General features: G+C 33.8%; 1 protein-coding gene across 1 annotated transcript; it reads right to left on the bottom strand.

Moving 5' to 3' along the window:
- Window positions 1-9,039: 9,039 nt before the first annotated feature.
- On the bottom strand, window positions 9,040-13,432 carry LOC124364985 (protein snail homolog Sna-like). Its single transcript, XM_046820849.1, has 2 exons — window positions 13,235-13,432; window positions 9,040-10,925 (listed from the first exon to the last, which is right to left on the bottom strand). The coding sequence occupies exons 1-2, from the start codon at window positions 13,359-13,361 to the stop codon at window positions 9,733-9,735; spliced, it is 1,320 nt and encodes a 439-aa protein (XP_046676805.1). The 5' UTR covers window positions 13,362-13,432; the 3' UTR covers window positions 9,040-9,732.
- Between the last annotated feature and the right edge of the window lie 568 nt (window positions 13,433-14,000).

Genomic DNA, 14,000 nt, shown 5'->3' with positions numbered 1-14,000 from the left:
CCCTCAAAAAATAGAAGATAAATAATAATAATCCGGCAAGAGATAGACCTATAAATAACATAATATTTTTTTTATCCGGTATGACATTATTATTACTACTCAATGTTGAAATTGTGTTTGTTTTGTCCGAAAAAAGATATTGATCGTCAGCCGAGCTAATTTTTCAAAATGACAAGGTATAAAAAAGAATAAAAACATTCAAACAAGTGTTTTTTTTTCAATTTTTCGAGTTTACAATTTTCCTATCTTGGCAAATCAACCATTGGCTAAATAAAGAATAGCTATGTCACCGTTAGGTTAAGGGACTAAACGTTACCTTTTTCAAGGCCTGTAGACCATATAGTTCGCTGACTCTTATTTAACATTTTTATCTATAACAATATGGCCTTTAAAAACTAATTTTTCATATTTTTACACTTTTGGTACCGTCTGATAACGATCTCCACCAAAATTAGCGCGGTCATCAATCAAATTTTTTTACGGAAAATTGCTCTGCCAATTTCAAGAAAACCAGGTTGTATGGACCAGTTATTGCACATTGGTCCCTGGTTCATAACTTAAAAGGGGAGAGTTATTCAACGATTTATCACCTGAATCACAATGCCATGAGTAGTAATTTTTCTCATAATCACAATGTATTTAGTTGGAATCTTCGTAGCACTGATTACGACTAACTTATACGTACTCTACGACGCATCCTTTGTTTGAAGTTTGTTTTTGACAATGGAAGGATTGTAAAGGAAGCAGGATTTTTCCCGGTCATTTGACAGCGCTCAGTGCTGCAAATAATCAGTACACTACGTTTCGAGATCTACAATCTGATCTCTTCATCAGGTTAATAACTAACCTAACATATAACTAAAATTTAGGTTAAATAAACATACCAACCGTTATGATAACGCATAAGTTAGGAATCACAACAACCAGTTCGTTTACGTTACAAAAGTCTTATTTCCCATAAAAGCACATCTTATGCATTCACGTTTTTTTTATCAATAAATACACAATTTAGTGAAATGTTGTGAAAAGCAGATAGAAAATATTTGTTCAAACATTAGAACACAGCTTAATATATGGAGATTTCAACGGCGGGGTCACTGATGTTTTTTAAATCTGACTTTTAAAAAACGAGCTGACTAGTCAATAGACGAAGTGTTATCAACCTGGGGCTCGAACCCCAGGGGGGCACGAAAGGCCACGCGGGGGTCACGGAAGAAAAAAATCACGTTTTTTGTTCAAGAAATCCATGGTTACCACGGTTACCGGTTTATGCATGGTATTTGATTTCCAGATAACGTAACATTTTCAATGTTTTCATTGGTTCAGCGGACAGTAAGTCACCACATACGACGCACTGCTGCGGCTTGTTTCCAAGGGACGTAAACCCAAACTTCAAATAAAATTCGTATTTCATGCACTTTTGTTTTTTAGTTTGATCTGACTCGTTGCTCACAGAAGCACTTCTTTTGAAAAATGTATCAATTATTACAAGTAAGTAACTAAATCAAAAAAACAAAATAAACACGTGCAGAGAAAGAAACTTGCAGTTAAGATCGAGCAGACAGAACAAACATCGGCACACTGAGTTAGTTCATAAAATCTCCCACAGAGTGCAGCAGCACAGGCTGACCGCGCTTGTTCGCGGGCTTTATAAGCCGATAAAAAAATGTTTTACTTTTATCTAGTTTACACTTTACGTACCATCGAGATTACTGTTGTACCTTTACTAGTGGAAGAATAAATTTAGTTTTTGTGAAATATTTAATGAGTGAATACCATAAAATAAAACCATAGCATTTTACAGGAGCCCTATTTATTTCGTTCTGTTGGACACCTAGCCCCCTCCCCTATTGCAATTTTCGGTCGGTGATCGTCAAAATTTCGGATACAAAAAGGGGGTCAAAGGTTCTAAAAAGGTTGAGAACCCTTGCACAACAGACTATGGTTTATTTTTGAGTGGTTTTCTGTTGCTGAAATGCTTCAAAGAACGTTTTCAGTATGTTGAACTTCTGATTAATCATATAATATGGTAATCAGTCGGGATAAGTTTGTTTAAAATGTAATTTGTCCGTTTAAAACTGGTTAATGACGGATAAACTATCGTGACTTACTATTGCTGCCATCCTTCATCCGTAATGTGAAATTGATATCTGAAGCTTTTAAACAGGGTGTTTAAATTCCAAATTCCTCTGTGGCATTACAGAACTGAAAACTATACTCTGGATATTTAATACTGAAAACTGTGGATCCTTCACACTTGTCAATTCTAGGGATGATCATTAATTCTCGATGATAATATTGTTAAAAACAATTATTTAGTAGCCCTACAAATCTCAATAGCGATACTACTTTATACTGGATGTTTTAATTAACAAATTAGTATCAGCGTTATGTAGTAAACATATTTTTAACATTCAACTAATGATCAAGAGTTAGCAGAATGATGAAAGCATGATTTTAACCCAATAAGACTAATATTAAATCTAGAACATATATGTCCTTGTTAACAATCCAATAATAATGGAATATTCTTTTCAAAATCTATTATGAGCCTTTAAAGGTGTTTAGTTTAATTTTAAGTTTATTGCTTATTCGGAAAATGAGTACAAACAGTTTTGGATTTCATAATTTAAATAATAAAAAATAAAAAATTTCCAAGAAAACTAAAAAGAGTTGTTATGTGAATTTTATCATTATCATATCTTTAAAAAGGAATGTCCTCCATAACTCTAAGACTGCATAATTGGGGGCAAAGAATATTTGAAAATATTCTTACAGCGTAACACACATGGTCTTTTCCCAACAGCCGACTATTTAGTAATGTTTCTTAGTTATAGAAAGGGTTATTGCTACATGTTTGTACATAATGTTGCTACATATCACTCGGGCTGTCTGCGAACCTTACCTGGGAATTTTTTCGCCGCTCAATTATTTCATAGGGAGACAAAAGTTAGTTCATCAAACCGTTATTTTTGTTATTATTTGAAAGTAAAATTCTCTTTAAAATTGTTTTAAATGGCAACTATTGTATTTCCATAATTCCATTTCACCATCATTATTGGTGACGTTCCACTTGTTTTACTAACCTTTACACTTGGAAAGTATTTAAATATATATGGTTATTCTAAAAGTCTTCAAAATAATGAAAACTTCGTTGAAAACTAAACACTATACTATAATGAAGTTAGTGTCAACGTGAAGGTCAATTCTAAACAAAACCCCTAAAAGAAATTATGTATGTTCGGTTGATAGTTGAACTGTGATACTTACAAGATGAATAAGAAACGTTCAGTTGATAAGAACATTGTTGTTAACACTTTGTTAAATTTTACCATAACTATTTCAAAGAGTCCTTTACTAGATGTACCCCTGAACTTACTTTGCTATTGAAATGTAGGCTACACAGTGAAAATAAAATAAAAATGTTTAGGGTATATTATTCATATTAAACACTTGTATTTCATATTTAATTTTTGGAGGTTACCTTACAATACTAGTAAAATGAAAGGTACCTTTTCCAATTAATTATCAAGAGATTTGTGATAAAATATAATCCCTCCCGCCAAATCAAATGTATTAACAATATTATGATGGCAGTGGCTGATCAGTGCAGACGTTTTATGAGTTGGCTCCTCCAAAATCTATTATTTAGTGTAATAGAATCACCTATAAATGATAGATCGTGATTATATTGTGTACTGAAAGCCTATACATTGTGTATAATCAGTGTGTATTAGTAGTTCTCATTAAGAAGTGTTTTTATAGTTGTACTATTGTCAACCTAACCTGAAAATGGCCGTCTGTGGTGTATGCATCAAACCTTTGGGCAGTTAGGATGAAGATCTCCTGCTTTGATTGTAAAAGTGATTTTCATGGTTCCTGTGTCAAACTAAGTAAAGGTAGACATAGAATATTTCCAAAATGAAGAAGCAGTATGGAGATGTGATCCTTGTGCTGCCACTAGGAGGACCAGTTTGGGGTTAGAGTCCTAGAGCTAACGATGGAAACCTTTCATTACAGGATGTAATAACAGCAATAGAAGATTTAAAAGGTGAGCAAAAAAACACAATCAAAGAATTTAATAACTCCTATGAGTCCTTAAACAGTAAATTAGATGATAACACTCAGGCCTTAAAACAAAATACTTTGAAAATGGATGAATACATGAAGATAATAGATGCACTTGTAACTGAAAAACAAACAATTAAAAGAAAAGGTTACTGTTCTAGAGAGTAGATTAGATGATATGGAGCAGTATTCCAGAAAAAAAAACTGCTTAGAAATCCATGGAGTACCTGCTAGTGATGAGGATGTTTTAACTAAGGTTAAAAATGTAGGCCAAGCTCTTGGCATGGACATTACAGATCAAATGATTGACAATTGTCATTTCCTGGGTGAAAGGCCAAACAGGAAGGGACCTCCTGGTATTATTGTTAAATTTGTCCGGAGAATAGATGTAGAAAACATGCTTCAAAAAAGAAAAGGGAAAAAAGCTCTCAACTAGGGCACTTAGGGTTACAGACAGACAATCCAGTATATTTATTAATGAATCTCTCTCCCCCGCCAGAAGGAGGTTGTTTGCTATGGCAAGAGAGGTGAAGATAAAAAAAGAGTACAAATGGTTGTGGGTAAGAAGTGGAAAAATATTTCTAAGGAAGGAGGACAATGCACCAGTAACTGTTGTAAAATGCCAAGCAGATCTAGATGTATTGTAAGTGTTTTATTGTCTGTGTGTATTAAGTATTATGTTTTGTTAGTGTATTAAGTAGACTAAATTTTGGTTAATAGATATCGAATAGGTTTTTGTGTATTTAGTTGTTGGAATGCAGGATCATTCGCAGTATTATGAAGACATAAATTCTATTGATAAGGATACTGGATTTGTCTTAGTTCATCAAAACATTAGAAGTTTAGAGAGCAAATTTTGATACTTTTATTGCAGAAATGTCAATTTTTAAATCATCAACCTAAAATTTTTATTTTTAACTGAAATTTGGATAAATAGTTCTGAGCAGTGTTTTATATCACCTTCCAGATTATAATTCATATTTCAATACAAATGAACAAATCAGGTCTGGAGGAGTAGCTGTCTTTGTACATAATAGCATTGGTGACATTACCCTGGGAAATATTAAATTTAACTCTGCTGATGTACTAGAAATATCATTTGAAATGTTCGGTTTATATTTTAAAATACTTAATGTATATAGGTTACAGCAACAGACTCCCGAATCATTTATTAATGAACTAACACCTACTTGTCCTCACACAGATGTAAAATCATGCACTAACCTATTAATTGTGGGAGATATGAATATAAACTTGTTAGACGATAATAATATCACAGGAGAATATAAAAACAATATTAGCGGTTAATGGTCTTGAATCATTAATAAATAAACCTACCCGAATTACAGACATATCACAAACGTGCATTGACCACGTATTTGTCCGAGTTAAAAACAGAAATAACATAACAGTGACAGCTGAAGTTATCGACTGTCATACACGGATCATTTGTTTATCAGCTGTTTGGCTGCGAAGCGAGGAACAGCAGTTGGTCAAGGTCACGCAAGTGGTCAACTCGCATCGCATTGATCATGCACAACTCGATAGTTTATTAAGTAAAGCTGAGTGGTCTGAAGTTTATAATGAACGGAATGCTTCCAATGCATTCGATAAGTTTTATTAATGCTTAATGACTTAATAAGTAAGAGTAAAAAAAATAATTAGAGAAAGACATTTTAAAATAAAAAGATTAAAGCCATGGATTGATGAATTAATTTGTAAGCGCATTAAAACGAGAAACTTGTTATTTAAGAGAGTACAAGTTGAACCTTACAATGAATTGCTTCTAAAACATTTTAAGGAATATAGAAACAAACTGCAATCAGATATTAGAATATTAAAAAATAATTATTATTGTAATCTTTTTCCAAAATAATAAAGGCAATTCTAAAGAAACATGGAATATTTTAAATGAAGTAACGGGACAGCAATATAAAACTTTTACTCCAATTATTTTGGAGATAAATAATAAATGTGAAAATGACCAATATATAGTAGCTAATGAATTTAATAAATATTTTTGTCTCAATAGCTGAAAATCTGTGTTCTAATCAAAGCACACCAAATAATTTAAATGACGTGCATCTAAAAAAAATGTTTTTAGTGAACACACACATTACGCAGTCGATGTTCTTAAGTCCGGTTCTAGAGCAGGAAGTACTCACTGTGATAAGCTCTTTAAAAAACCATACAGCACCTGGGATTGATGGCATTAGTTCTCAAATTATTAAGAAACATTCAAAGAAATTAGGTAAAGTACTAACGTATATTATAAATTTAAGTTTTTCAATCAGGTGTGTTCCCAGAAAAATTGAAGGAGGCTGTGGTAATTCCAATTCATAAAAAAGAATCAAAACTAAACAGCGGTAATTATAGACCAATATCCCTTCTATCATCATTCTCTAAGATAATTGAAAAGATTATAAAGAAACAGTTAATTACATTTTTAGAAAAACATAACTTTTTTAGTTCTAATCAATTCGGTTTCAGGCAGGGTTTTAAATACAGAGTCGGCTCTTTTAAAATTTATGGGAGAGGTCTCAGAGGGGATAAATAATGGAAAAAAGGTAAGCGGCTGTTCCTAGATATAACTAAAGCATTTGATATGGTGAATCATGACATATTACTGCAAAAACTATATAGGTGTTTAATTAGGGGAGTTGTTTTTAACTGGTTCAAAAGTTATATTTTAAGAAGAACACAGCGTGTAAAGTTGAATGGAGTGCTTAGCGATTTACTTGAAGTTAAGTTTGGAGTTCCACAGGGTTCTGTTTTGGGTGCAGTTCTTTTTTTTTAATATATATTAATGATTTATGTAGCGCAAGATTTGTTGGAAAAGTAACTTCTTTCGCTGATGATACTGCTTTCTCTTACGTTGGAGAAACATGGGCTGATGTAGAGTTGAATATGAACCTAGATCTTCAAGCTATACAGTGGTGGTTCACTAAAAATAATATGATCTTAAGTACCGCTAAAACAAATTATTTAAATTTTATAATTTAAGGGAAGGTAATCATTTAAACAATAGGATTATTCTACAACTGTATTGATTGCATTTGTAGTAGGAGTGTATATTGTAATAATAAATGTATTGAAGTAAAAATTACTGACAGTATTAAATATTTAGGAATAATTTTAGATAAGGATTTGTCATGGAAAAAACATATATTAGATTTAAAAAAAAAATTAAATAATGTTTTGAGACTATTTTATTTTTTACGAAACATGTGCGATAATGATACACTAAGAATGATATATTTTTCACTGGTGCATAGTAGACTGGAATATGGAAATTTCATGTTGGGGGAGGGACTTATAAAAACCAACACAAAATCCTTGTTTATTATTCAAAAAACATTTCGTTAGGCTAATTTTACGAAGAAATATAACTGAAGCAAGTTTTCCTTTATTTTATCAATTAAAAATTCTACCAGTAAGACATGCGTATATCTATAAAGTCTTGAAAAATATTTTATCGTCGTAGCAGGAATAGTACAGATTTAAATGATTACAGATCAAAATTAAGAAATGCGTCAGATGTATGTGTACCTAGGCCATCAAACACATTTTTTACCAAAAGCTAATAATTTTTTGGCGCCAAGAATATTTAATAAATTACCTAATCGCATTCGCTACGACAATTCTTTAACTAAATTCAGCTCTAAATTAAGACAGTGGTTGTTTGGAAATTGAAAATATAGACGAAATATTATTTGAGATAATACAGTAAAAGTTTTTGTTTTTAAAGATTATAGCAGATAAAAAATGTAAAATCTTCTGATATGGATATACGTTATTTTTTGTTTATATATTATTTAAAACTTATAAAATATAAAGGTTTGCATAATAATATTTTATGTACATAAAATCAAGTTTTAAAGTTGATTTTTGTTTTGTTGTAGGGTAAAACATAGAACAGTTTTGTTTATTCATGAAACTAGATATTTTTGTTTAATGGTTTATAATATTTGTATGGGCTTTAAAAAAGACAAATTATTAATTGAAAGTGTATTTTTTTATGAGTAGACTTTGTTGGTTTTGGAGAAATTATTTTTCATTTTATTATGTAATTTGAAAATTAGATCAGCCATTTGTAAAATAAATTCAGTAAGACCTCCAATCAGGCTGTGCCTTGGAGGAGTCTATTTCTCTATAATTATATATTATGCATTGTACTTGAAATATATTAATTTTATAGGATCTGCTTGGCATTGTTTTAATTTTTATTGTTATGTATGTTATGTATTGTATTGTGCAGTGTACAATGTTCAGCATGATTTGTAACATATTTGTTGTTTTGAGAAATAAATTTATTATTATTATTATTATTATTATATTCATATTATTCCTTCTTGGCTTCCACAACTCAAAACAAACTCTTTAACTTTCTCAAAGCTCTGGTAATTATTGACTCCTTAAACCAGCCGTGGAGCTTACAACATGTTTTTTTTATATTTTTTATTTTTATTTTAGTATCAGTGAAAACTTGGTTAAGTGAAACATTGCTTCATAAAAACCCCTGTTGACACCATTTCCGAACTGTACGAGTATGTATTATCCAGTAGTATGTATGACTGCTAATACAGCAGTTGTTAGTTTCATGGTAGGAGATTTTACTAAATTATACTACACTATAAACTCAGTCAATTTAACTTTGGTAGTTATTAGATTTATAAATATGTTTTAAAGTTAGTGTTTGCATTCATGATAAAAGTCTAAATGCTATAATAATAAAAGTTTGAACTTATTATGAAAATAAAGTAGGTAATCTTAGACCAAATATCTAATGTTTTTAAATATTCGATTAAGTAATTGAATATGCTTTCATAGTAAATTTGTCTGAATATTTAAATCTAACTGCAAGTTTAATATAATCTTTGATTTGATGATAGTGTCCCTGAACTGAGTCTTGATTTAATACCTTAATACCATTTATGTACTTTGTACTGGGTGTTTGAATAATAACCACAATTTCCATAAAACAATATAATTTATTACAGTTGTATAAAATTTAAAAAATGTAAAATATAATTTCTCAAGGAACGGCAAATACAATACACAACTAAGGCACTTTATATACTATATACAATACAATCTGAATCTGTACAATAACTACTTCATGTATATACATTAAGTGCTAAGGTAATATTAGGCCTATGACTAGCATCCAGAATGGCTAAATTACTACTAAATGAGATTCTATAATGAAAGCCTGTTTTACAGATATGTATTTTTCATTCATGTAAGTAAATATTTATGGCACATTAAAATTGTATACTTCAAAAAATATATATAGTACTTTTCATTATTTGTACGATTTTGTTTCAATGTCATTAAAATCTACGCCTTAAACCTAGAGCGAGTATACATTGGTTTGCCTATCTAAAAAATCAGTCTTCTTTAAGGCACTACAATAAATAAGAGACGTCGTTAATCAGTAAAAATAAAAAATAAATCTAGCCATTCCGCTTAACCTATAAATGACTTTGAAAATTAGTGTCAGAAATGACGTAAAGCTGTACAAAAGAAACAGTTTTCAACAGTTTGACTTAGAATAAAGAGAAATATATTAAATATGTATACAGTCTCTGAATCGTTGTGCGATAGATAGGAAAAGAAATAAATATAAACAAAAGAGACAGTGGAATGTAAGGTAGAAGAAAGCTACGCGCTGGGGGAGTGCACGACTGGGGAGCCGCTGTACTGGTAGAGAGGGAGGTCGTCCGAGGGGGTGCCGCCCAGACCGGGGCAGCCGCCGTCCAAGTGTTTGGAGAGCAGCGACATCCGGGAGAACGTCTTGGAGCAGTTGGAGCAGGAATACTTCTTGACGTCCGAGTGGGTCTGAAGATGCGCTCTGAGGTTGGAGCGGTCGGCAAAGGCACGATTACACAGTGGACAGGAGAAGGGTTTCTCCCCAGTGTGTGTGCGGATGTGGCCCTGCAGCAGCCACGGCCTGGAGAAGGCCTTACCGCAGAGCACACACTTGCAGGGCAGCGTGTGGGTCCTGATGTGCATCTTGAGTGCGCCCAGTGACACGTAGACCTTCTCGCAGTACTTACAGCTGAACGTCTTCTTGGCGGCAGAGTCCTCGTTGGCGGCACAGTGGAACTGTTGGTGCTTGGAGAGGCCGGAGTAGGTGGAGTAGGACTTGGCACAGAAGGGGCATTGGTACCTCGGTGCGGAACTGCTCTCCTTTACCCTCTTTCCGCCGTAGCCGGTGCTGCCACTGCTGGAGCCTCCGGAGCTGGCGACACTGCCGGGGGAAGAGAGATCCTCCGGAGTCGCCGGGGGTGGAGACGTCCCGAGGAACATGTTGTAGGATGTGGAGGAGGTCGACGACGTGGGGGATAGCCCGCACTGGTCCGCGTTCTGGTAGGGCATATAGAGCTTAGGCAGGGAAGGCACGTGAGGCCGGAAGGCATGAGGAGGTGAATCCCTCGGGGTGTAAGGAGATAAGGGTTGTTCGGTGGTCACTCTTGAGGGGTAATAATGGTTGTAAACGTCCGCAGGAGGAGGGTACGGGTAAAGGTATGGAGGGTAGTGGGGTGCGATGCGGTGCCACGCTGAGGTGGGGGAGGTCGCCCTGTAAGGGTCCACGGGGGTGTTGAGATTCAGGGGTTCAAGAGGTCCCCCTGATGTCTTGCTGAGGAAGTGGTGGCCATGCTGGGTCTGCAGCAGAGATGACTGAAGGTGCTGCTGAAGCAGCAGGGAAGGGGCGGGGGCGCGTTCCTCAGCAGGCTTCTTGGCCGAGATAAGGGTAACTCCCGGAGGCGGCGTCAGCGTCTTGCACGTCAGCCGCAGATCCTCGGGTTTCGTGCTGAGGTTCTCAGGCTCGGAGTTGTCATCATCAGTGACATCTGCAAATAAACAATCTCGTTATTGACTTGTACGCAAAATAAACTAGCAGCAATTAAAACAATAAAAAGTACATGTTAATTAAATATTAATCATTAGCAAAAAATTCAAATATTCGGAATCTATTTTCTTCACATTGATATGTTTGCTTACTCCACAATTAATTATGCTACACGTTACTATAACAAAATTGTAACGTACGAATATTTTTCCAACCAATCAATTTAACGGCTCATTCGAAACAAAAATTTGAAATTCACAATAAGAATATATTGATGTTCAATATTGTAAATAATAATAAAACATAAATACAAATGTTTTGCAAATGATGCGTTTTTCTTAAACCTCCATTCATGTATTTCGTATAAGATTGACGAAAAGATTCAAAATGTCAAAATAATTGATTTTAGCTCACAAATCAACTGTTCCAGTCAACAGTTGACTGTGCAGTCATTTACAACTTATAGCCTGTAATTAATTGAAACGAACGACACTAACCGCTTTAGATCAATCGATAGACTAACGTGAATGTATTTGATCCGTTTCGGTGTCCATATGTTTTAACGTAATACTGAATGTATTAATCTTGGAATATGACAAAATAAACAAATAAGCTTGTAAATATTAATCTAATACATATGTAAGATAAAGATGGAACATGCTAGAGGAGGCGTTGCCGAATAGGGAAAGTTGACATTCGCCCTCGCAATAAAAGAAAGTTTAGTGGACACAGCTTTCAACAAGGGCCAACCTTGTGGTATTCCATATCAAACCGTTAATATGATCCCCATCCAACAGTGCAAAGCAATGACATTTATTAAATTTTATAAAGTTTTCGCAATTACAATATTTATCATTACTTAGTCTTGATTTACTGTTCAACAGAATATCATATTTTAGTGTTCAAAATAAATGAATATACTCGTATGTATTTATTTTAGCGTTAAAATATATAAATTCGCGCTCATAATACAAAAGACACGAATAAGTTTTAAGTTCTTCAAAGTGTTTTTTGTATTTTCTCCCGAAGCAATAATATATTTCTGTCTTGCAACTAAACAAGTTGAATTGTGTTCACGAAAAATGATGATTTTTAATATAAGAATTTCCATAGTCCGATATAACACACGTAGGGCGAGTATTGATTTGTTCACCTTTAGTAAAAGTACACGAATTTTTGTTCTACTACCTGTAGACTATTCATAATACTTCAATGTGATTTGTCTGTTTGTCATTCGTGTTTGTGCAATTGTAGGAGGCGTCTAAAAACTTCAACTAAAGCAGTTCAACATTACTGATATTTGAAGAGTTTATTGAAACCGGTAGACTATATTTCTTAATAAAATCGTCGAAATCGAAAAGTTTTATTAGACAAAAACATAAAAACCTTATAACATATACTAAGAACTGATTAGATCGTGATCGACACCAGAAATTATAAAACTGAGTTTTTTTATTTTTAATAGAATAAAATAAGTATTATTAATTCCAGAGTAAAATTAAGTTACTCTTCAGAATAATTATACATTGAAATACTTCACGTGCATTTTACTAAGCTTGAAAATATATTGTAATTTCACATTAATAAGTACATCTAATGTTAGTAATATACCATATGAATAGCAAAATCAAAAAACCTTCTTCAATATTTCCTCTCTTAACGTTTGTTTACAAATTTTTAAGTAGAATAATTAAAAAAAAAGATAGTCTAAAACTCCTAAACACGAACAGATTGAACAGTTTTTCTTTTTGCAATATCTAGCTTGGTAAGACTGCATTAGTTGTTTCTAATGGTTAATGTTTGTTATTAGTAAAATTATCGAAACATTACAGACATTTTAGTTATAATTTAACGTATGGGTGATAGTAATTATTAAAAAAAAAAAAAAAACAGTTATACAGGAATACGGGAAACTTTAAAGTTTTCCATTCATTCCTCCATTTTAAAAAAGAGGTATTATAATAAGCTGATTTGAATGTATTTGTTTGTAATTGTTTAGACACTAGTGTAAATTATATTTAATCGTTTCAATTTAACTTTTGACAATTTTAATTTAACAATTTAACTCCCGATTTTTATTATTTATTTATTTTTCCAAACATGTGAAGTTCTTAAAGGCAGTAATGTGAAATAACTTAAAAGTTAGTCGAAATAACAGTAACATCGAAGGATTTTTAAAATCGATGTGTTATTCACGGATATTACAGTTCTTCAGCTACCACAGAACTGCGACATTGGTGATAAAAAAACTGTACCAGTTGGACTTGTAATATTTTAAGTTTGTATGGAGATTATTCATGAAATGCCTACCTTTAGGCAAGTCTAAGTCCTCCTTGAAGAGGTGCACAGGGCGCTTCTTGAGGGGGCAGTGGCTGTAGTTGGGCTTCTTGCTGAGTCCTCGCGACATGGTCGGGGTGTCTTCACTCACAACACGCATATTGATACACACAACACAAACACTAAGTACGGCACTGGACGATATCACAGGCACATCCTCACGTCACGAAGTCTAACACAGGTCTGCCCGGGGGAGCGGCGCAGCGCCAGATATAGTCTCCCCCCACCACTGCCGAGCTGCAGGTGGACGCAGGCGCACGTGCTGGCCGGCCAATGGGAGCCCGGGACCGTCGGCCAATAGGAGGCCGGCGCCGCTGCGGGAGGAGTCTCGGAGCGCCGGGCGGCAGGTGGTAGCACGGCACGCGACTGCTGACGACTGGAGAAAGTGACCAGGTACTGGATTCTCCAGGGAATCTCCAAACGATACCCTTACTAATCCTCACGCGGACATTCAACTCCCTGGCGCCAACACGAGTATATACACGGCAGACGTTGTTGGAGACGTTCCCAGCGATCTTACCAACGTTATCATTCTCGATTTAATTTTATAACTAATATTACAGTTTCTTTCTTAATATAAGTTTCTTCTAAAGTTTTTCAAGTGCCATACATTGTGCTACTGATAAATTTGAATAAAGTCTGTGATTTTGCATATTCAGTTAAAAAAAATCCATGCATTAAAAGAATCGACAAAAGTTGATTTGATTCAGTTACTAAAGCAATTTAATTTTTTCGCATA

This window comes from Homalodisca vitripennis, chromosome 6, assembly GCF_021130785.1.
Source record: "Homalodisca vitripennis isolate AUS2020 chromosome 6, UT_GWSS_2.1, whole genome shotgun sequence".
Lineage (NCBI taxonomy): Eukaryota > Metazoa > Arthropoda > Insecta > Hemiptera > Cicadellidae > Homalodisca > Homalodisca vitripennis.
This window is presented reverse-complemented; position numbering and strand designations above follow the sequence as displayed.